The sequence below is a fragment of the Dermacentor albipictus genome, chromosome 1, assembly GCF_038994185.2.
Source record: "Dermacentor albipictus isolate Rhodes 1998 colony chromosome 1, USDA_Dalb.pri_finalv2, whole genome shotgun sequence".
NCBI classification, from domain to species: domain Eukaryota; kingdom Metazoa; phylum Arthropoda; class Arachnida; order Ixodida; family Ixodidae; genus Dermacentor; species Dermacentor albipictus.
Window position 1 is genome coordinate 911,576 of NC_091821.1, and position 23,002 is coordinate 934,577.

The 23,002-nt window shown below is 43.1% G+C and overlaps 1 protein-coding gene and 1 long non-coding RNA gene across 2 annotated transcripts in view; both read left to right on the forward strand.

The window, feature by feature from the left end:
• Positions 1 to 11,346, forward strand: part of LOC139047593 (uncharacterized) — a 40,461-nt gene extending 29,115 nt beyond the window's left edge. The window contains exons 4-6 of the mRNA XM_070521599.1: positions 9,082 to 9,324; positions 9,684 to 9,851; positions 11,068 to 11,346. Coding sequence (XP_070377700.1) covers positions 9,082 to 9,324; positions 9,684 to 9,851; positions 11,068 to 11,222 — 566 coding nt within the window. The 3' untranslated portion in view covers positions 11,223 to 11,346. The remainder of the gene's footprint in view (positions 1 to 9,081; positions 9,325 to 9,683; positions 9,852 to 11,067) is intronic.
• A 3,706-nt stretch (positions 11,347 to 15,052) lies between these two features.
• LOC139054616 (uncharacterized) lies at positions 15,053 to 17,268 on the forward strand. The gene is made up of 3 exons (XR_011511363.1): positions 15,053 to 15,083; positions 15,831 to 15,953; positions 17,115 to 17,268. It is a non-coding gene; the product is annotated as an uncharacterized lncRNA (long non-coding RNA).
• The last annotated feature ends 5,734 nt before the right edge of the window (positions 17,269 to 23,002 follow it).

Consider the following 23,002-nt stretch of genomic DNA (forward strand, 5'->3'; position numbering starts at 1 on the left):
GGCGCAACAGGTAACATGTGCTAAACATCTTTGTTTGAAGAAAGTAGACTCTGGATCACAAAAACATGGGTTGTTTCTGCAGGGTTTGATAAATTAGGAGCAGCGCCAGTCACAAATCCAGCCTTGCAAGCAAAATATGCTTTAAGGTGCGCTTCATGTATAATTAGTCAGTCCGTTCATGCTCTTTGTAGGTGGTCACAAGTCGCTTCGCATAAGAAAGAAAGTCAGATAACTGTTGTTCTCTTGCAGCACTTACATCATATGATGAACAGAGCCTTCTGATTGTGTCTGGGTGCGGTAACTTAAGGTTCATCGAACTTCTCAAAAACATGCACACATGAGTTGAAGTTTTAAACGAAAGACAGGCAAAAGCAAAAAATAGGGTTGATATTGGCTAGCATTGCTTAAAACAAGGTCAACTTGGCTTTTGAAAAAGTCTAGCACCTCGAAATGCCATTCTTGCAATTTGCAGGCAAAATCTTCATCACTCACTTCATTCAGTAAAGTTGCTACCATTTGCAGAAGAGTGTGAATCTTCTGAGAAGGCTCAGCGCAGATACTCCTCTAAAACTCTTTAATCGTCTGCAGTAATACCTTCAAATCGCTTAGGTCACACAGCTTATCAGTTGTGTGACCTAAGACATTACCACACTTGCTCAGGCAGGTCCGACGACACAATCACCGACGAACGGACTGCTAGAGCAGAACGAAGGGCCCAATTAAAGAAAACTTTCCCGTCCTTGTTGATGATAGCCCAGAAGTCAGAATTTTGAAGGCTTGGCAAGACGGGTCGAGCAAGTTGGAGAAACCACTTATTCTGTTATTGGCCTCCTCTGCAGCTTGAGCCCGCTTTAAAAACAGTATATCCAGTTGCAAAGAAGCGGCCTCCAAGCGCATTCTTTCCTTTTCTGATGCTTCTATATGCTTGTGACCGCGGGATAAATAACACGGCACTTCAGAAACAACCTTGAAACTGCAGTTCTTTCAGGTGATAGGTTTTCAGGGGAACTTCGAAAACTTTTCCGGTTTTAACATGTGTAGGTAGTTCTCACGTTGGCAGGAAATGCCCATCACAGAGCTGAAGTAAAATAAAAATCAATTGAGCATGAAACTGGACAAAAAACGGCAAGAAAAGCACGCCGAAAAGTTCAAGGACCCTGTCTCTCAGCGAAAGAAATACAGATCGTCAGCACGTCCTTTACGATGATGCCGTGCATAACCAAAATCATGCATTTGCAACCATCAGCGGATAAATCGCGCGACGAATGCTTTTTTTCTGAGAACACAGAGTAGCAATACAGAAAAGGAATGCTTTCAACAGCGTACTTTGTTGGTAAGAAGACTTTCCGGGGAACATCTCTTGTCCATGCTGCCCGCATCGTCGGGTCGGTAGGCTTAAATCTGTCCGTTCGGACACTTGGACCGCCGTCCTAATTTGGTATCAGTGGGGGGTGCACAGCAAAAGCCAGGCAACGATGAAGACTCGCACAGAAACAACCAACCGCAACCTCGCATGCTCGACTTACGATGCGCTATGTTTATCCATGTCGTCAAAATTATGCTTCTCCTTCAACGTGAACGCGTGCCCCTGAATAAGCGTTGCCAGCAATCGACACAAATTCGCTCAAACTATCGTGCGAAGCGGATATGAAAATTGCATATCTATATGTTTCTATCTATATTAGAGCGAAGCTGTTAAGAGGTACTTTCCCCACTATGGTGTTCGCGTGTGGAAAATGAATCCCATGATAGTACATTGCCGGGCTGACCTGCGGTGGAAATGCAGTAGGCATTAGGCACTCCCCATACGTGGGCCGATCCTGAAGCTAGTGCAATACCAGGCCAACCCGCGACGAAGGTGAAGCAGGCGTAAAGCACTCCCCATACGTGAGCCGATCCCGAAGATAGTGCAATGCCTGTCCGATGCGCGGCGGAAGAGTAGTATGCCATTAAAGCGCCCACATACACAGCTTCGCTCCTCATCCCTATTCACAGAGCGGAAGGGCACCGATATTTTGTATTTAAAACTGAAGGGTTATATATTTGGTTTGTGCTCTTAATTATGAAGAGTGTAAAAAGGCGTTCCCATGTGCCACCATAAAATTTTTTTTCATGCCGTAATCACAGTGAAAGTCGCACTCAGTTAAGCCAGGAACGATAAGCACGTTTGCGGCGCAGCATCCGGTGCCGCCTGTGCGCGCTGGCTCGGCCCCTTGCGACGCAGCCGTGACGTGGCTGCCACAGAAAGGAGGCGGCCTTGATCAGGCTCGCAGCGTTTGAAACTGCTGGTGACACTTCTCGGAAGGGTCGTTCGTACTACTTCCCGCGGTTATATGCGTTCAGACCCCCCAAACGGTCTTTATAATTACACGATGTATTTATGCCTTATGAATAGGTACGTTTGTTTGTTTTATGTAGTTCATTTTATTTTCTTTACTGCCTCTCTGTTATTGCGCGTGCATTGCGGCCGCAGAGTGGGCTTCCATTCGACTATGTTGTACGGTTCCCTTTGAAGAACAAATCTTCTTCTTGCTCTCCAAGCATGTATCTCTCGTGTATATTTTTCGCATATATAGTTTGCCATCAGTAGGTCTTACGAAACGCAGACAGAAAAACTTACGTAAACTATCTGCTTGCGACTTCAAATAAATAAAACATATCTGCCCCATCCGGTAACCTGTTCTCAGATTTACTGGACGTATTTTTATAGAAAAAGAAAAAAATCAGTGGAACATTTCATTCATGGAATGTGGAGTAATCAGTAGGGGTTTTTAATTGTGGTCGGAGGTCGGGCGCCCAAAACAGATTTATATAGCCATCATATAAGCTAATCTTCGTTCCGTACGCCGTGTGAAATTTTTTCCACTCCATGGTTAACAACAACAACAAAAAAAACCGCCGTGGTGGCCTAATTAGTCACGACGTAGTAGATATGGCATTTCGCTGCTAAACTCGAGCTCACGGGTTAAGCCAGGTCGCGGAACTCGATGGGAAGGAAATGAAAAAAAAAAGAAACACTCGTGTACTCCTGTTTAGGTGCACATCAAAAAAGCCCACGTGTTGAGAAATGCCTCATAATCATATCGGTAGACGCAAAATGTCAGAATTTTGTATAATAATAAAAAAGGGTCGTTGCATCCTTCTGGCTTCTTCTAGAAGTGAAAACCAAAGAAATTGTCGAGTGTGATTCCTGAGCAAAAAATGTTGCGCTTATCATATATTGCGTACCTTAATATAGTATCGTCCCAAATATACGTCCGCTTAACTAGGCCGCTTCGGAATTGTAAACGGCTGCATCCAGTTATCCGGTGCTCTACCACAAGGTCGATACTGGAGCAAATAAAGGAACGGCGTGCCTCACATACACGTAGAGATTATTGTAGACCTGCCGCGTTCGTTGATGAAAACAAATGTGGCACCACATTGGACACCCAGATTTATTGGGTTGCTGACATGGTGACTGTAAAGCAAATGCTTTACTTGCCTGAATAAAGTTCGCAGATTTCATCCGGGCTCACAAGGTGCGATATTACACTGCGTTGTACGCAGCTACAATTTCAGCAAATGCGAACTTCGCATTGCCGCTTCACATGCATGCAGTGCGGCAGCTGTCATCTTTGACGTTTTCGAACACCTAATGGAGGACTGAATTATCCTTGGCATCAGTCTGCTTTGATAAAAACAAAGTAAAACAACTTAGAAACTGTTTTCGTCAAGGTTCTTCGGGTTTGAGTGCGTTGCTTCATCAAAACAAAAATTAAGTAGGAAGGCCACGACATGTCTACGATCCACGTTGTGATTGGTTCCCCGTCCTTGCCGTATGTGTGTTTTTGCAGAGATGTTAAGCACTCCGAACATCAAAAAACCGCACGTACGAATGGTCCGACGGCCAATTTGCTGCATCTGTGAATTCGCAAGGGCGAAAACGCAGTCAAATGCGCACCATATGAAACGGGGTTTACAAGCTCCTCCAAAACGAGGCGTTCATATTGAGTGATAGCTAAGAACTTGTTCAGGAGAACCCATTGACACCCGCGCGTTAATTCTCCCGGGAACAAGCCTCTGTGCAACAGCCACGGCCCTCCAGCTGCACAATCATTCGGAATAAGAATCCTCACTTGCATCGGCCCTTCATCTTTGAGACTTCAAAAGTGCTGTTATACATTACATTCGAACGGAAACGGGTATTCGATAATTTTTCAATGTGAATTCTGAATTAAAATACGATCGGAATAGGTAATACCATTCGATTAGACTATATGTTTCTACTTCACTTCGCCTGCTGGCACGTTGAAGGACATCACCAGACAAGCCACAGAGATTACATTGGTAGAGACTTCCTGCTATCCCCCATTCAATCTGAATACATAGGCAATATATTTTCCCTAACACTGTTTTTCATATTAACGTCCAATAATTGCCTTGGATTACGCAGAAGTGGTTTGCCGCGTGCTTACTGTGTAAGCACGCTGGAAAGCAGGAAAACGCTGATACAAGCAAAGGTGCGAAGCAAAGTGCAGTGGTGGCGTAGAGGTAGAACACCCGCCTCGCGTGCAAGAGGTCCGTGGTTCGAATCCCGGTGCCGGCAATTTTCGACCGGATGAAAACAAAATCCGCGTGTTGATAAAATTGCACAAACAGGCCTGGAGTGTGGCCTGATCCCGGTGACCAGAACCGGTAACGCCCCAGACAAAACATCCTCAGGATGTCCTGAAATGGTCAAAATGTCCTCATCCCGTAGCGGATGAACTGAGGACATCCCTAGCACGACCTGGTATCTTGTTCCAGAAAATGTACCTTATAGAACATCCTCAGGAAGTCCCGAAAAGAGCCTACATTTTTATCCCGAAAATGTGCTTGATAGGACGTTCTCTGGAAGTCCCGAAAAGAGCCTACATTTTTATCCCGAAAATGTGCTTGATAGGACGTTCTCTGGAAGTCCTGAAAAGAGCCTACATTTTTATCCCGAAAATGTGCGTGATAGGACGTCCTCTGGAAGTCCTGAAAAGAGCCTACATTATTAACCAGAAAATTATAAATGAATTATATATATATATTATATATTATTATATATAATATATAATATATTATATATATATATTATATATTATTATATATTTTTATATATTATATGTTATTATTATTATATGAATATATATAGCATATTCATTGTCAATTAGTGATAGTGACAGAAGTTCACGTGCCTGCGGCAACGAACGATATGTATGCTAACCATCGTATCATAGTATGCCATGAAATGTGCATGCCGGCATAAATCTGTCTTGGAATTAAGAATAAGGCAATTGAAGAAATCTTTAATTAATAATAATAATAATATATATATATATATATATATATATATATATATATATATATATATATATATATATATATATATATATATATATATATATATATATATATATATATATATATACAAGCGTATATCTGATATAGATGGTGTCTGTAGCCTCTAGACGTGCGCTAGGCAGGTGCAGGTGGAACATCCATCCGCCCTTGCTACTTAGCCGCTGTGTGGAAAATGGCGAACTGCACCTCTCTTTTGATGCTGTAGGCATTCTTCGGCTAAGCTTCCCCCGAAATATGCCTATCTGTTCGTCTTTAACACATATCTACGCGCTCCGTAGGAATACATGGGGTAACGTAACGCGCCATACGTGGGCCGAACCCGGTGTTCGCGCAATACCAGGCCGACCAAGGCAGCAGAGGTGAGTGGCCGATTTCGGTGGTAGTGCAATACCTCGAAAACCCACAGTTAACCTGCAGCAGGCTTAAACCTATGCAAATTTCCAAGGCAAGAATGCTGAAACTTATACTAAAATGTAGGTAGCAATTAAGCTTGATTGGACGCCCCAGAAAAAGACTGATCCCACGCCCTCATAACCACTAGCCACTGTTCCCCCACGAGGCTGCAAATAGTTCGTACTTCAAACTTTCCCTGTTACCTAAATGAGGTGGTAATCAAAAAAACTAAATTATAAGCGCGTAATTTTGGACGTTTTCACTCGTATGCTATAGTGGAATGGTGAAAACCAAATTTTTTATTGAGCTGAAATAAAACGCATGCTTCGCATCAACTATTTATTGTCAAGTTTAAGTCGGCAGTGAAATCTCATGAGTAAAACGGGGTCAGCAGTAAAATGAACTGTACCGCAGACTTTTGAGGATTGAAATGCTCAGACTTCATATACTTTGTTCATTTCTGTTGCACACCTTATCGCTTCCTCCGATGAAAAGCCTCTTCAAGAACAGCAGACGCTCTGGAGGTATTAAGCACGACGCCATTTTGAAAAGGTCACATTGGCAGGCGGAGTAACACAACCCCGCGCGAGCCGTACGTGTGTTGGTTGCCAACTGCTGTTTTTTTTTAAAGTTATATATACCATACAATGATTGCTTACTGTCAAATAATTTCTCAGTGGAGTTTCCCTTACGTTTTTTCGCTCCCAAACATCCTTTTTCTCATATTTTTCTAGGCTGTGCTTCAGTGGCTTGCTTGCACGAAGAACCGGTACACATGGTATGGTGCCTAGAGTATATTCTAGGCACTATAACATGGCGCAGACTAGTGCAGGCTCTCAACAAAAGGGAATCTCGGAGGGTTCCGGCACTTGTTGGGCATAAAAACAAGGCCTTTGAGATTGGCTAATGCTGGCAACGTTGTGCATGCAACAAAGTCAAGTCAGGTCCAAGCAGAAGGCCAGTCAGCCGTCAGCGTTTCGCGCGTTTTCTGTATTTGCCGCAGCAGAGTTTGCAGCGACCTCCCTTGCGGTATTTTGTTCCTCGGAGGCATGCCCTCGGAATCCGAAAAAGGAGGTGAGTGCATTTTATTTGTTAGTGAAATAAAAACCTTAAGTGGAGTAGTTTGTGGCGGTATTCTAGAGACGACTACTTGTTCACGCTTAGCGCCAAGTACTGTACCCTTGTGCACCATGTCGGCGAGTGACCGATGGTTTCGCCGCTTGAGGAAGCGAAGAGTAGATGAATTCTTTATGATCCTAAATCCATCGCAATCTGGAACTAATAGCGAGCAGAATAATGTGCACCCATCTGGCTCTGGAGAGAGCACTTGGCGCAATCAACTTGACGCTGCTAGTGGGAGCTCATTGTTCAGCGATGTTGCATCGGAATCCGACCAACGTGAGCGGCCCAGCATCGAGCACGACGCCGTGTTCTGCAGCAGTAGTTCGGATTCTGAGTGCCTACAGGAGCAAATGAAGCAAACGAATGTGCATCAAGAAGAGCAACCTGAGGTAGACGATGTCGCGCCGTTAAGCGACCAATTACAAGCATGGGCCATTCAGTACGGCTGTTCCCACAGCCCAGTTACTGCCCTTTTGAGAATCTTGCGTGGTCATGAATGTTTTTCTTGTCTTCCACGATCAGCAAGAACGCTGCTAGAAACGCCCAGAAAGTCATTAAACATAGTCAACATAGCAGGAGGGCGGTACTGCCACTTTGGTATCGTGCAACCTCTTCGTGAACTGCTAGATATAGCAAAGGATGTACCATTGGAGCTTGCTCTCAATTTTCATGTTGATGGGCTCCCTCTGGCAAAGAGCTCGAGAAAACAATTTTGGACAATACTTTGTCATGTGAAGAAAATCGAATCTCATGACCCTTTTGTTGTGGGTGTCTTCTTTGGAGAAAAAAAAAACCAGATGATGCAAATGAGTTTCTCCGTCAGTTTGTTGATGAAGTAAAGGAAATCATTAGCTCTGGCATCTGTTTTGGTGCACAGGTTATACCTATCAGAATAAATGCCATCATCTGCGATGCACCTGCACGAGCATTTATCCTGAGTGTAAGAAACCACACTGGGTACTACAGCTGTACAAAATGCACTGTGAAAGGCCTCTACAGTGAAGGGAGAGTGTGCTTTCCGGCAAAAAGTGGGAATCTGCGCACTAACACCACATTTCGAGGCCAATTTCAAGAGCAACACCATGTTGGCAGTACAGTTCTTGAGGAGTTGCCACTTGACTTGGTCAAAGACGTGCCACTGGATTATATGCATCTTGTGTGTCTAGGAGTCATGCGAAAACTGCTTCTGTTGTGGTTTCGAGGTCCCAAGCAGATTAGACAAGGGGCTTCTGCACAAAATCGCATTTCAGCCAAGCAAACAGAGCTTTCTCTTTTTGTACCATCTGACTTCAATCGACGTCCAAGAGGTCTACATGACATAGATCGCTGGAAAGCAACAGAATTCAGGTTTTTTTTGTTCTATAGTGGGCCACTGGTGTTGTTTTCTGTAGTGCCACAAGGGATGTATGAAAACTTTCTGTGTCTTCATGTAGCAATAACCATACTTGCATCACAAAGCGCAGTAGCTGCCGAGCTTGACTATGCTGAAGAGCTTTTGAAGTTATTTGTGAGAGGCTTTGCAGAAATATATGGGCAGCACCGTGTATCCCATAATGTACATGGGCTATGCCACCTTGCAGATGATGTAAGACATTTGGGGCCACTGGACTCATGGAGTGCATTTCCATTTGAGAGCCACATGGGCACCATCAAGAAGCTTCTGAGAAAGCCGCAGCACCCACTGGAGCAACTGTCAAACAGAATTCCTGAAACAAAGAAGCTTCAGTGCAGAAAAAAAATGACTAAGCAGTTCCCCTCTGCTCACTGTACAACATCAAGATGGGCCTCTTGTGCCTCTTTGCCAAGGGCCACAGTTCAAAAAAGTGACGTTTCCGGAAGGAATTGTCTTAGACACTAGTAGGAGGAATAACTGCTGCAAGCTCCTTGACGGAAGTGTAGTTGTGGTGGAGAACTTTGCCCATAATGCACAAGGTATGCCATACATAATTGGAAGGAAGTTCCTGAAGAAAGATGACGTATATTTGACACCCTGTCCCGCATCAGCACTGGGAATATTGATTGTGTCCAAGCCTTCCTTGCTGCGGTGTTGGCCTCTGACATGGGTCTCGGAAAAATGCATGCGAGTTCCATTCAAAAAGAAGCTGGTTGTATTTCCTCTTGTGCATCTGAAGATGTAAATGATGAAGAAACTCCTGTATGTAGAATTGTACAATACGTATATTGTTTTTCTTTAAGGCGATCAATATGCAGTCGTCAAGTTTCCAGAGGAAGGCAACTCTGTGCCTACCTCTGGAAGGCACAGAGTTGCCATACAGACATCCCATACAGACATCCACAGACATCGCCATACCAAGTGGCTGCATGGCGATGTCTGCTTGTGGCCACAGGATTCCAAGAATGTTTCGTATTTAGCCAAATGTGGAGCCTCTCCATCCTCCAACTGGCAAGTCGTGCCATGTGTGCCCATAGACACATTCAGTAAGTTTTATATTTCTCTTCTAATTCTTTTGTAGCATGTCTCATAACATAGTAATCATGTTCATTTTGGCAATGTACTTGAAATTGCAATGTGTGCACACATCTCTGAACTAAAAAGTAACTTTAGAAAGATCTTCTTTGGTGGCACAACTGTAGATTTTACATGCTTACTAGGTGACAATCACTTTTTTATTCAGAAATGAAAGCTCATATACGCACTGGCGCAACAATTTGTTTAAGGTTGCATGGTAACTCTAGATCTCGTAACATTATTAGAAAACTTATCTAAAATTCCATTCAGTTGAAGAATTGGGGCAATGCTTGAATTTATGCTCATTATTATTTTTCACTTTCCGTAGGAACATATGATGCAGCGCGACAAAAGCTCAAGCAAGCTGAAGATGGGTCAGACTTGGGGAGTGAAGTGGACCTGGGACGGGGCAAAAGAAAAAAGCAACGAAGAGCCCTTAGCTCAAGTCCGGAAAGTGTGCAGCGACTACCACTTCCACCGCCATCTATGATGAAAAGTATGTTTACTATTTGTTTTTCACACTAGCAAGCTTTGTTCACTATATTCCTCGTATTAATTTTTCTATGCCACATAATTTTTCCCATTAATATGCTAAGTAGGCCTGCACCTTCAAAGAAAACACATGTGGGTTTCCCTGGCAGGTGGGCAGTGACCTGCCATTTTGCAAATTCACCTCTACATCGTAAATTTTTATACAGCTCTGTAAAATGAAGCTCTCTGCTTTCACTAGAAACTGGCGACATCTGAGCTTTGAAATCACATTGCATGTGGTTGGTACACTAAGGAATTGTAGCTTGTTTCTCGAATTCTTTCAATGTCGTTTTTTTTTCAATTTCAAAAGCACAGAAGAGGGATGGGAGACGTATTCACAAGCAGTCATCGCATGCATCAACATCTAGGGCTAATGATCCCAATGTTTGCAGTAAGTCTGTGCCTTTTGATAATATAAGGAATGCATGTTAAGAATGCTGTCATTGCAAAAAATTGAATATTGAGAAGGAACTGCTCCAAGATGATGTCTGGCAATGGCACAATAATCTTTACAAATCTACTGGTAGCATAGCATGTTATAGAAAAACAGTCAGCATAGGATGGAGCATATAAATAATTGACAGGGCATGTTTCCACTATGGCTTGTACCTGAAGCTGTTGTTGCAAAAGTGGAACATAAAGCTTTTTCTAATGGCATTTTAACGGCGGTGCATTTTGATGTACAAAGTAAAATTGAGACAAGATTGACTGAGGATTGTCAACCAGTGTCTTATTTCTGGACATTGGCTTTTTTTTTTGGTTTACAAGAGCCCTTTGCTTTGGCACTTCCAGTTTCTTTAGAACACTAAAACCTATCAGTCAGTGTTAGAGACAACCCGTCATGGTAGCTCAGTGGCTGTAGCATTGTGCTGCTCAGCACGAGGCCACAGGTTTCACCCTGGCTTCGGTGGCTTTCTGGTGCATCATAAGAGCACCATGTTGTCAACATTAACTTGGAATCCCTCGCTACGGTGTGCTCCAAAACCACGTCACAGATGTGGCATGCAAAACCCCAGTTACATTTTTTTTAGTCTTAGACACAAGCTCTTGTACTTTGTGTACTTTCTTGATGATGGTCGAATAAGTTATCTTTACTGATTTTCCTTATGATTTGCTTGCTACATTATTTGATGCTTGTCAGTCATTCACATGAGTCGGTTTGTTTCCTCTCCTTTTTTTAGGTGATCAAGGCGCAGTGCAATGTGCACAAATGTGTGCTAGCGAGACTTCAGAATCTGAGGGTGAGGCTGAGTCTGGAGGTGAACAAGATGCAATGCAAGAATCATCAGGCATTAAAACATCGTTCACAGCTCACTCTTTGATGAAAAGTATGTAATCTAGCATTGTCTGTTTTCTTTCTTACAGAACCTCTTGAAGTTGTAGCCAAAATGTGTAAAACGTTGTCTTGTAACACAACTGGCTTCCTTTCACAAGCACTACTCAGCAGTAACACACCTTAAAGGCCTGCTGGTGAACATGATTTTGTATTTTTCTTGTTTTGTCGTGCGAAGGAGCAAGCCAAATGGGAAATAGACAGTGCAACAATGAGAAGTGGCATTCAAGTCATTCTGTTGCACCTATTTCAGATGATGGTAAGCATTTAAGAATTCATATTAAGCCAGAGGTTTCATGTGTTAGAGGATTGAGTAATCTTCCAAGTTGTCTAGAGTCATGCATTCAGAGTGAACGGAGCAAATTGCAAGCAAGACAGTGATGCAAACCATGGTCTAGATGCTCTAGGAAGGCCCTGCACAACCTTTAAGGAAACTTGAGCTACATCAATAGATTATTTTTCTAGATGTTCATCATTGCTTTCCATGTGTAAATATATGAATTTGTTGCTTAGAAATTTTGTCCACTCTAGATGAACTATTAGGTTCAATAAACAGAACTGTGATCTCATTTTTTATTTCTGAGTTACGAAAAACATCATAGTTTCATTTCTGAGAATTTGCGTTTTTTGCCAATTTTTATTTAACAAATTGACGACAAATAAAAATTCGCAACAGTCACTAGATCCTTTTTCTTTTCGATGTAACAAACCTCATCAAATTTGGTGCAGTGGTTTCCGAGAAAATCGATTTCTCCTTTCCCAGGTATTTAGATAGGAGCCTTCGAGCTAAGCTTCCTCTTAAGGGAGCCAGTTGCTCTTTGGGGCTCGGATTAATGTTACTATGGCCTAGAGCACCATTTGTGTACTCCGTTAACTTGTTGACTGCTGCTTATTGACTAGTGTACGAACGTCAACATATTTTGTTTGATGCGATAAAGTCGCAATGTAGACCAGATGCCCAAGCAGGAAGTTTGCTCCCTTTTGGTTTACTTTGGGCAGAGGAGCTGTGCAATAACCAGAAATGTTTTGGACTGCATTGTGTGCAGTAATGGTAGTGTTGCACAGCACACTTTCCATCATTACCGAATTTCTTGGTTGTGATTGGCTGTTGTGATTGGCTCCTTCCTGCAATATTGCGGGAGGGAGTCAATTGTGGTTGAGAATTTCTATCAGGATCGGGCTCAAGTCATAATAAATAGTGGCCGTGTGACACCGATGTAACATCAGAGCCTTTCCTCATTTTTCATGAAGTTAACACGAAACATGATTGGCACTGCCACTTTAACAATACAGTACCACCTCTTTTTACACATGCTGCCATTATAATTGGTAGCACGGCGATTCCTGATTGAAATATTTGCTGCATTTCAGTAAGGAAAATGGTTTGGCAAATTTAATCGGATTTCCCTATGAAAAAAAGTTGCCTGTGCTACCTTTTGACACTGTTTTTCGCATAGCTTATAGATGTAGTGCCACCACTGTGCGGGTTTTGACTAAAAGTGGACAGAATGCTTGGCAGAACAATGTTTTTGGGTTCCCAGAGCCCAACCAATGAACTCAATATAGCAAAGGGGCACTAAAGAAGCTTATTAAATTCTATTTCTTTATTGATGCTCTTTTAATAGCAAAACAACCACTCTTGTGGGCTTGGCAAGAATGAAGGATGGGTGACTATACTGTGCTGAAGTTCCACACCAGTCAACTGATTTTGACAGTTGGCTACGAGCTAGTAATTTATTTATCAATGAAGGACTGCATCACACTAAACAAACCAAACGAAACCTGACAACTGCATGAATATTAACTGATCAGCCAGAGTACCCGCCGTGGTTGCTCAGTGGCTATGGTGTTAGGCTGCTGAGCACGAGGTGGCGGGATCGAATCCCGGCCATGGCGGCCGCATTTCGATGGGGGCGAAATGCGAAAACACCCGTGTACTTAGATTTAGGTGCACGTTAAAGAACCCCAGGTGGTCAAAATTTCCGGAGTCCCCCACTACGGCGTGCCTCATAATCAGAAAGTGGTTTTGGCACGTAAAACCCCATATATTATTATTATTATCAGCCAGAGTGTCCTCACGCATTTTCTTCGTGAATTTCAGGCATTAAGCAGGTCATCAGGCATCTACAAACGGCAATCTTGAGAGTCGAGCACCTGGGAAGCCAACTAGACGTAATAAAAGCAAAGCTTTGTGACCAACAACTGCAGCCTGAAGCAGATTTGTTAGAAAAACCATTTTGTGGCATCACGGAGTTCGAACTGTTTGATCAAGGCCTCTCTGAAAGTGATGCAATGAAGTCAAAGTTGGTAAGTGTTTTTAGTGGAGTATTGTTATACACGAATTTTATAAGCGTGAGGTTGACTGACATATCTCACGGTAAACTTTTCCAGGTTTCTATGTATGAAATAAGCAAGTATCCTTGCTTGTATATGTAGAAGGTTTTATGTGCGCTGCAGTTCTTAATTCCAGGTAGAAAAACGTTTTTTTTTCTTCATGTACCTAAAGGCCCTTTTACAGGCATTACATAGGGGGTTACATATTACATAACATCACGGGGAATAAATAATGAAAATATACAAGCGTGAAATGTACCTGGCTTTTTGCACTTAAAAAACGAAATGTAATGTATAATAGCCATATCTTAAGGGACTAATTTTGTGAACAGTGTACTTGTATATTCCTCAGATCCAACGTAACACAGTACCTTTCAAAGTCAGTATTTATGTCAACTGGTCTTTTGCAAACCTGAAAATGGCTGTTTCCTTGAACAGATGGTGTGAGCAATTACTCATATCAGCAACTCGTGTGCGTGGACAATGAGCCCATTTCTACAGTTCTCTAGTGGCATTACCACTAGAAAGCTTCTGCATGCCACTATGTATTTGCATGACTACATATCTATAGTCGGATACAACTTTAGAAAAAAGGGGGCGTTTACTCTTCCGAGGCGGATGCACGCGAGCATCCACCAATGGGCGCGTACACTGGACCGACGTCATGCGCCGGACGGCCAGTGACTTCGCCGCTTCGGTCATCTGGGCGGGGCCTCCCCTTTTTTCTAAAGTTGTATCCGACTATAGTGGCATTTAAAATGTACTGCACATTCATAATTTTTGTCATTGATGGGACAGCAGTACATAATGTACAAAGTTTCAATCTTCCGAAAAGCAGGTTGCTACAAAAGGATTACACGCTTGACATATGCTGCCACCTGCACTCGGTTTTCCATTACACCAAATATATTAGCCTATCACTTCTGGTTTATTTACGAGAAGGATGAAAGTTGTCCATGGGTGTGGACAATCACACTGAAGAGGGCATAGCAATGATGTTAAAGGTTTTTGCAGTGCCATTGTAGTGCTTAAGTGCATAAATGAAATAAAACGACTACTACTTTGCCTGTCATTTTGAATTGCATTGAACTTTTTTGTGAGATACTAAGCGCTGACCTCTGAGGTATAAAACACCGATGAAAACAGTGCCATGCTAGAAACTTGTAGCATGTTTGGTATAAGATGTAAATCTTGTTTAGGATTCTTTATGTTTTAAAATCTGCAATCACGTTTTATTGAACCTTGCACTGCAGCCTGAAACTCGCTTTCACTCAGTGGGTGGCTTGAAAATTCACCTGCTATAAAAAATTGCTTAGTGTTCTTTGAAATGTTGGTATTCCTGTAATGGTGTAAAACCTTGTAAATTCCAGGTACGGGAACTCGCTGCCTTAGGAGGAAGAAATGTTAGTTTGTCTACGCGTCGCATTCTTGAAGCCCTGATGACCCAGGAAGTGGCTGTTCAATATAGTTGGCTCAGACAAAAAGGAAAGAAGAAGTTGTTGTCGTTGACAACCTGCGACTTGATATATAGTAAGTACACTTCAGTATCCTGTTTCTGCTTTTGGCAAGTTTCTTCTCCTTCACCCTGCAGGGAAATGGACTTCTAGCGTTAAACTGCACACATAATGTAGCTATCAGCAGGTTGCTGTGGTGCACCAGGATAGTTTTCTAAGGCCCTTCAACGCCTTACACCTTTAAGGAGTACTTCTGCTATTGACTTATAATCATTTTTTAATTTTGTCTCGACAAGAACTGCGTGTGCACATTGCCTGAATACAAAATAAGCTCACATTAAAGAGAGCATGTGTACGATTGAGCCACTTTCTGTGAAGAACCACATAGGTGCATCATGCGTAATATAAATTGAACAAATGCTACCTGTTGGCTGATAATATAATCAGGAGGGCTACACTGGGTGCACACAACACCTTCAAAGGCCATGTGTGGTTTCTAGCCACATGTCTGAAACATGCAAGTTGTGAAGTTTGAATCTTTCTCCACTATTAAGCAGACACTATTTGCTCTTGCTATATAAAATATTTCATCACTGGCTTGCTCATAAACCTTTGCCTCCCATCATGGCCAGATAAGTAACATAACTGAATTAAATGTATATTCTGGAATATTTTTTTATTGACAGCTAATATACAGCATTAAATTGTGTAAACTAAACTGCAAGCCACTCATCTTTTGTTACCCTTTCTGTTACGACCCTGCTCTCTTTTATGCCATGACTGACTGTCAAGATAACTACAGAGCATCTCCTTATTGTTGCAGAAAGTGTTAAGTGCACATTTGAGACTGTAAAAAGAAGTGAAGTTGAGGACGTTGTAAAAACGTGGCTCAGACACGCTGGGGAGAAGCTTAGAAAGAATAACAAACAGTCTGAAAAAGTCACAGGTGAGTATTTCTTCTGATAGGTTCTCGTAATTATTAAATTTAGGTCTCCACCTAATAACATTTAACTATTAAATAAAATTCAAAGGTTTTCCTGCAGCTGATCTGATAAGTGCTTAAATATACAATCTGAAACATGATTATGTTGGGCAGTTTAACAATATTTAGTGGGATAAGCATCCAGGCTACAGGTTTTTTTATGCTGGTACTCTTCTGTTTGCATGAAGTGTCCACTTGCCGTATTTATTCGAAGAGAAGGCGGGGCATTTTTTCTGAAATCCTCAGTCTAGACGTTACCCCTTACCTTATATGCGACGCTGATAGATTAAGTGACTTATTCAATATGGCGGTAGCGGTGCCAAATCTCTGGTGATCCTAATTTTAGACATCAGCGAGAGGTGTAGCAAATAATAAGCTTTGGCAGGTGAGCCAGTATGGTATTCTGTGCGTACATTCCATACTTAGTATTTGAAAATAAAATTTAATAATGAAGATGAAGTATGGGTTTAGGTGAATTTCTCCTTCAAATGTGGCTTCTGTGGCAGCACGCACCATACTGCTAGGATACCACACCATAAGGCAACATCCGCATATAATCCCAACTGGTCATTCAGTTTATTCTGCTAACTTTCACCGCCGACACCTCAGGAGTAAGATGAGGCGCTGTGCTTTTTGGTATTTCTAGCGAATGCCGATGGGTCTCAATAATTCGTCGGCTACTGTATGTCACCTTATATTATTGTTCATACTAGCTTTTTTTTTCTTGGGTGCCCCAACTGCACCCTCACCTTATAATCGAATAAGTATGGTATATGCTTAGAACTACAGAAAGTTGAACTAGTTAGTTTGGTAGGGGTTCGTTGTGACAGAAGGTAAGGCATAGACATGAACACACAAGAAGAGAACCAGAAAACTCAAACGGCACTTGTGTTGTCTGGTTCTCTTGTGTTTTGTATCTCCACGCCTTACCTTCTCTCACGAAGGTATATGCCTTTACTTCCTCCTCATTGAGAGTTAATTTCTGAAATCTCCCTTTTAATTGAAGAGTACACCTTGAATTGCCAAGTTAAGTTACTGGCAAGTCTTTTCACTTGCTTCCCTTGTTTCTCTTGTAAAAGTAAGTCAGAGACGCTGAATCTGTGATTCATTGTGTGTCTTTTCTAGAGCTGCTGGAGTGACAACGCAGGCCTCACTGAAGTGCAGCATGTTTCAACCACAGCATGGAGGACTTTTTTTCCACATTTTGCTGTTTTAACGATAATTTCGTCATTATAAACCTCATTTTTACTTTTCCGTTCTTTAATATTTAAAGATTGTATTTTAATTCCTCATTTTCTAGTCATTTTTAGTCAGTTACAGTTTATTATTCATTTTTGCATTGCTGTAGCAGGAAGACAATTTTTTCGCGCATTAACAGTGATGCCTTATGTATTCATGTTTTTTATAATAAATTTTATATTTAAGCTTTTGCGAGCCTTTCTTTTTGCAAGAAGAAGTATGTTACGCATTGCGTTGTGATGTGTACATGAGATATTTAAAGAGTAGGTCAGCAGTGATATTTACACGAATGATTCCATGGTACAACACCACCATATAATCACATTCATGGATTCTTTAGAAGTGGACGTGAGCACGTCTTGGAAACATGCCTTAGTGGTCCGGAGATGGTCCTGGCAGAATGTCAAAAGAATGTTCACAGTATGCGATTTGGGGAAAGAAATGGATTTGGGTCGGTAGTGACATTTACACATGTAATTCCATTGTACAGCACCAGTATGTAATCACATTCACGGCTTATTTAAATGTGCTTAGGCACATCCTGGAAAGGTACTGGAATGGTCCAGAAATGATCCTGGCATTATGTCCAAAGAATGTTCACAGTATGTTCTTTGGACGGACAAATGGATCCAAGTAGGATCAGTTGAGGACATTTTAGGATGGCCTGAGGATGTTCAAATATCCGCGATTCCACATCCTGCGGACAAACTCAGGATGTCTTTGCGTTGTCTGGGGCAGTCCCTCATCAGAGCAGGATTGGCCACTCTGGTGCAGTACTTGGCCACAACCTCCTATATGAACACAACAAAGGGTCAGAAAACCATACTTTATTTTCTTTTACTTTCCTGTCTTGTTATCACTTCCGTATTTTGGGCGGCAAGGGTTAACCTGGTGTAATTATCTAATCTTGAGTATCTTAGGTTATAGCAGCGATGCATGGCTGGCATCTGCAGTTATTCTTCCAAACTTGTAGTGTCCTCTTGTTGGGCTCGGTGGTGGGTGGCTACCATCGCCGCCAAATTTTCCGATGCTATAGGGCAAGCGGCTTTCCACTGTTACCAGATCGCTCCTTGAGGGGGCGAACCGATGAAACATTCACGTTTTTCATGCAACCAAAAGAACCTTTTCCCAAGTACTACGTTGTACACAGTCAGCCCGATACCAAAATAGTCAGAATGGTCTAACCATTTGTTGTAGCGAAATGTATCACGGAAGCAATTGACCCAGGCTATAACGTAACGAAGATTGGAACTGGCGATCTTCTCGAACTTCACGACAAAGTACAATATGACAAACTCTCCAAATTTGTAGCATTTGGGGAAATTCTCGTCTCAGTGGGCCCACGCAGGTCAAAAGCATGGCAGTTTGGGCGAGTTGGTATGTCATGACTTTTTTTAGGCTTGTAGCGCAGCTCACAAAGAGCAAAAAGGAAGGTGGAAGGGGTAAAGAAAAGGAACAGACTGAACAGAGAGCACGGGAACCTTCCTTTTTGCTCTTTCTGAGCTGCGCTACAAGCCTAAAAAACCCACGCAGGTCTATGAACACCGTGCGCAAGGTTGTCTCGGAAGATGACCTTCTCGAACTGAGTGAAAGCGAACTACTAGAAGGACGGCAAGACCACGACGTACTAAAAGTGCAAAGAATAAAATTAAGGCGAGATGACAAGCAAATACCAACCAAACACATAATCAATACTTTTGGAACCAGAAACCTACCTGAAACAATAGAAACCAGCTACTGAAAGCTTCACCCACCGTGGTTGCTCAGTGGCTATGGTGTTGGGCTGCTGAGAACGTGGTCGCGGGATTGAATCCCGGCCCCGGCGGCTGCATTTCAATGGGGGCGAAATGCGAAAACACCCGTGTACTTAGATTTAGGTGCACGTTAAAGAACCCCAGGTGGTCGAAATTTCCGGAGTCCTCCACTACGGCGTGCCTCATAATCAGAAAGTGGTTTTGGCACGTAAAACCCCGTAATTTAATTTAAATTTTGCTGAAAGCTTCGTGTCGGATCATACATTCCATATCCGCGTCGATGCTTCAAGTAACAGCGTTTTGAGCATGGGTCGCAAAGCTTCAGAGGGCGTGACAATTGTGCTAAGTGTAGCTCAACAGAATACACTTCAGACATCTGCACTACAGCAACACACTGTGCCAACTTTGAAGGAGATCACCCTGCCTACTCGCGATCCTGCCCCTCGTGGAAAAAAGCGAAACAAATCATAGAACTGACAGTCCAACTCAACCTATCCTTTCCAGAGGCACATAAGCGTTTCGCTCTCCACAATCAGTCCAGTCCTTCCTACACCGATGCGGTGCGCCGGGGGCAGCGCCACATCCTTTGGCGGCCACCGAAGTCGCACGGAGTGTGACCTGGCTACGCCACCAGCCCACCTGGCAGGAGCAGCCAGGTGTGCCCATGCAGACAGACCCGAGAAACTCCAGAGCGTGTCCGCCGAGCGGGCATCATCCACCACCTGAAGGGGCGATGGATGCAACCAACACTCCACCGGTGTCCCAGACGCCAAAGGAACGGCGTAGTTCCGTGGAGCGCGCCGGAATAAAAAAGGAAAATCCCTTATTACGGGGCCTGGAAAGGCCTCGTGAGGTAACTCGACCTACCTCTCTCGACACACAGCACAAAACACTTCCAATATGGCTACACAAATTATACATTGGAATGCCAGAGGTCTACTCCACAATCTGGATGGCATAAATGAACTCCAACACAAATTTAGACCAAGAGTGCTGTGTGTGTAAGAGAAACACCTAAATTCTACACAGACAAACTTTTTTCTGACAATACGCCATCTATACCGCAAGGACCACAACGACGCTCTCACCTCATCGGGCGGGGTCACCATAATAGTCGATAAGGGTGTCACCTGCCAGCATTTAGAGCTGCAAACGCCCCTTGAGGCAGTTGTTAAGCCCCTGACAATTACTTCTTTATACATCCCACCCAACTGTCAACTCTCCAGAACTGAATTTGAAAGCATTATTGGACAGCTTCCGGAGCGCTACATTGTCAGTGGAGACCTGAATTCTCATCATACCTTGTGGGGTGACTTTCGATGTGATGAGAGAGGGCGTCTGATTGAAAATTTCCTCTTAAGTACATTTGCTTGTTTGCTAAATAAGCAAACCAACTTTTTACAGCGTCGCAAACAAAACATTTTCATCTATCAATTTAACCATTGCATCAAGTACACTCGTGCCGTACTTGAAGTGGAAAGTACATGAAAATCCATACGGAAGTGACCATTTCCCGATTCTTTTAAAATTAGGAAAACGGCACGAATGCTCTTCACGTGTGCCCCAGTGGGAAGTTGACTCAGCGACCTGGCAGCGATGCAGAGAGCTGACATATTTGAACTGGGATGACATTTGAGGGGTACATATCAACGCTACGTCGACAATAAATGCAGGTAAATATGACACTGCATCGTCAATACTGAGCGTACAAACAAATGCACCGCCTATTAAATGACGTGTTCCCTGGTGGAATGATGAATATAAGGAAGCGCGAAAGAAACAAAGTAAGGCTTGGAATCACCTCCGTGACATTCCGACTACAGAAAACCTTATCAGCTTTAAGAAAATCATAAGGTAGAAGAACGCGCCGCCGAGCCAAAAGGGACAGTTTGCAAAAATATATCTCCGGCACTAATTCTTATACAGACAAAAGAAAAGCCTGGAACAGTGTAAACGAAATAAAAGGCAGTGAAACTCATCCTCTACATTAGCAAACACACAAGCAGATACTCTTGAGTGCCAGGCTGATTGTCTAGGAGCACATTTCGAGCACGTTTCCAGTACATCTCATTACAAAGATACATTCCTAAAATACCAGCGACAAGCAGAGCAACTGACTCTGGGTTGGAAAGGTTCATCCAATGAAGTATACAATCGTCCATTTAGAATGGCCGAGTTCCAGGCCTCACTGAACTGTTGCAACAAGTCTGCTTCCAGGAAGTGACAAAATAATGTATGAGATGATAGACTTATATCCCGAACCCCCCCCCCCCCCCCACGCCCCCTAAAAAAAATACTGTCACTCTTTAACTCCATGTTCTCTGCCGGATACATTGTTTGCCTGGAAAGAAGCAATGGTAATTCCTATTGTCAAAAAAGAGGGCAAGGACCCTTCCTCACCCAACAGTTAAAGGCCTATAGCTCTGACAAGTTGCCTATGCGAACTATTTGAGAAAATGATTAACCGTCGCCTTATCCATTTTCTTAAGAGCAACAAGGAATTCGATCCCTTACAGTGCGGTTTCAGGGAGGTTAGGTCCACTACAGATCACCTTGTCCGCACCGAGACAAATGTCAGTGATGTCTTTGTCCACAAACAGTTTTTCTTGTCAGTATTGTTAGATATGGAGAAGGCATACAACACAACCTGACGCTTTGAAATCCTCCGTGATCTGTCTGAAATGGGAGTTCGAGGCAACTTGCTGAACGTTATTCATAGTTACCTCTTTTATCGTACGTTCCGTGTTAGAGAGGGTAACGCTGTATCTCGTCCTTTTACGCTGGAGGCTGGTGTTCTACAAGGTTATGTGCTGAGCTGCACCTTTTTTTGTTGTCAAAATGAACTCGATCCAGACTGTCATACCACGTACTATGCTTTATTCTGCATATGTGGATGACATCCAGCTAGGTTACAAATAATGTAATATAAGTATGTGCGAGCGACAAGTACAGCTTTGCTTAAATAAATTCTCTAAGTGGGTGGACGAAAATGGTTTAAAAAAGTATGTGCGTCCTGTTCTCTAACAAGAGAGGTATGCTGGCGGACCCCGTAGTAGATCTCAATGGAGAACAGCTATCTGCGAGCCGTGAACACAAATTTTTAGGGATCGTTTTAGACAGCAAGCTGACTTTTGTACCACACCTGAAGTATCTTAAGGCAAGATGCCTCAAGGCTATGAATCTTCTGAAGCTCTTGTCATGCATATCTTGGGGAAGCGCCAGGAGTGCCTTATATAGTTGTACAAAAGTCTTATACTAATACGCCTTGACTAAGGAGCAATAGTCTATAATTATGCTGGACCTAGTATTCTGAAAATGCTACATCCTATCGACCACTTAGGCATCCGCCTTGCTACAGGTGCTTTTAGGACTAGTTTTGTGCAAAACCTTTACGTTGAATCTAACGAATGGTCTCTATACTGCCAAAGGACATATTTAAGCTTATCGTATGCCTTGAAGGTAAAATCAGCTGTGGGTCACCGATGTCATTCAATTATTAACGACTTCTCCCCGGCCAGGCGGTTCTGTAGCCGCCCAGCTGTGCGGCCTCCTCTGTCCCTCCGACTGGAAACACTCTCAGAAAAAACAGGAGTCCCTCTTTTATAGGGAGGAAGAAGAAGAAGCCGACTAGTGCGGTCGTGCAAACATTGGCTCCCGCTTCGATCAATGTTTTTGCGCCGAATTTCTGTGCCACCCCTGAGAACCTGGTGGCGATCGACGCGTCATATCACAAGGATTACGCGGATGCCCAATTTTTGCCGGTGGGTCCATTTTTCGCCTCGTTGGAAACTATTTTCTGCGCGCCACGTAGAAAAGGTGCCAGCCCCTGACTCGTGCTGTAGGCCTAGGCCTCACCCGCACGACGGAGTGTAGGAATGGCCTCCGGCTTCGCTGTTGACGGCATGGAGATCACCTCGGAGGAAGATATCGGATGGATGACAGCCATCACTCGCCGAAGGAGACGCGCATTAGCCGCTGGCAGGAAATCCGTGGCTATAAAGGATACCAACCATGGCGGGA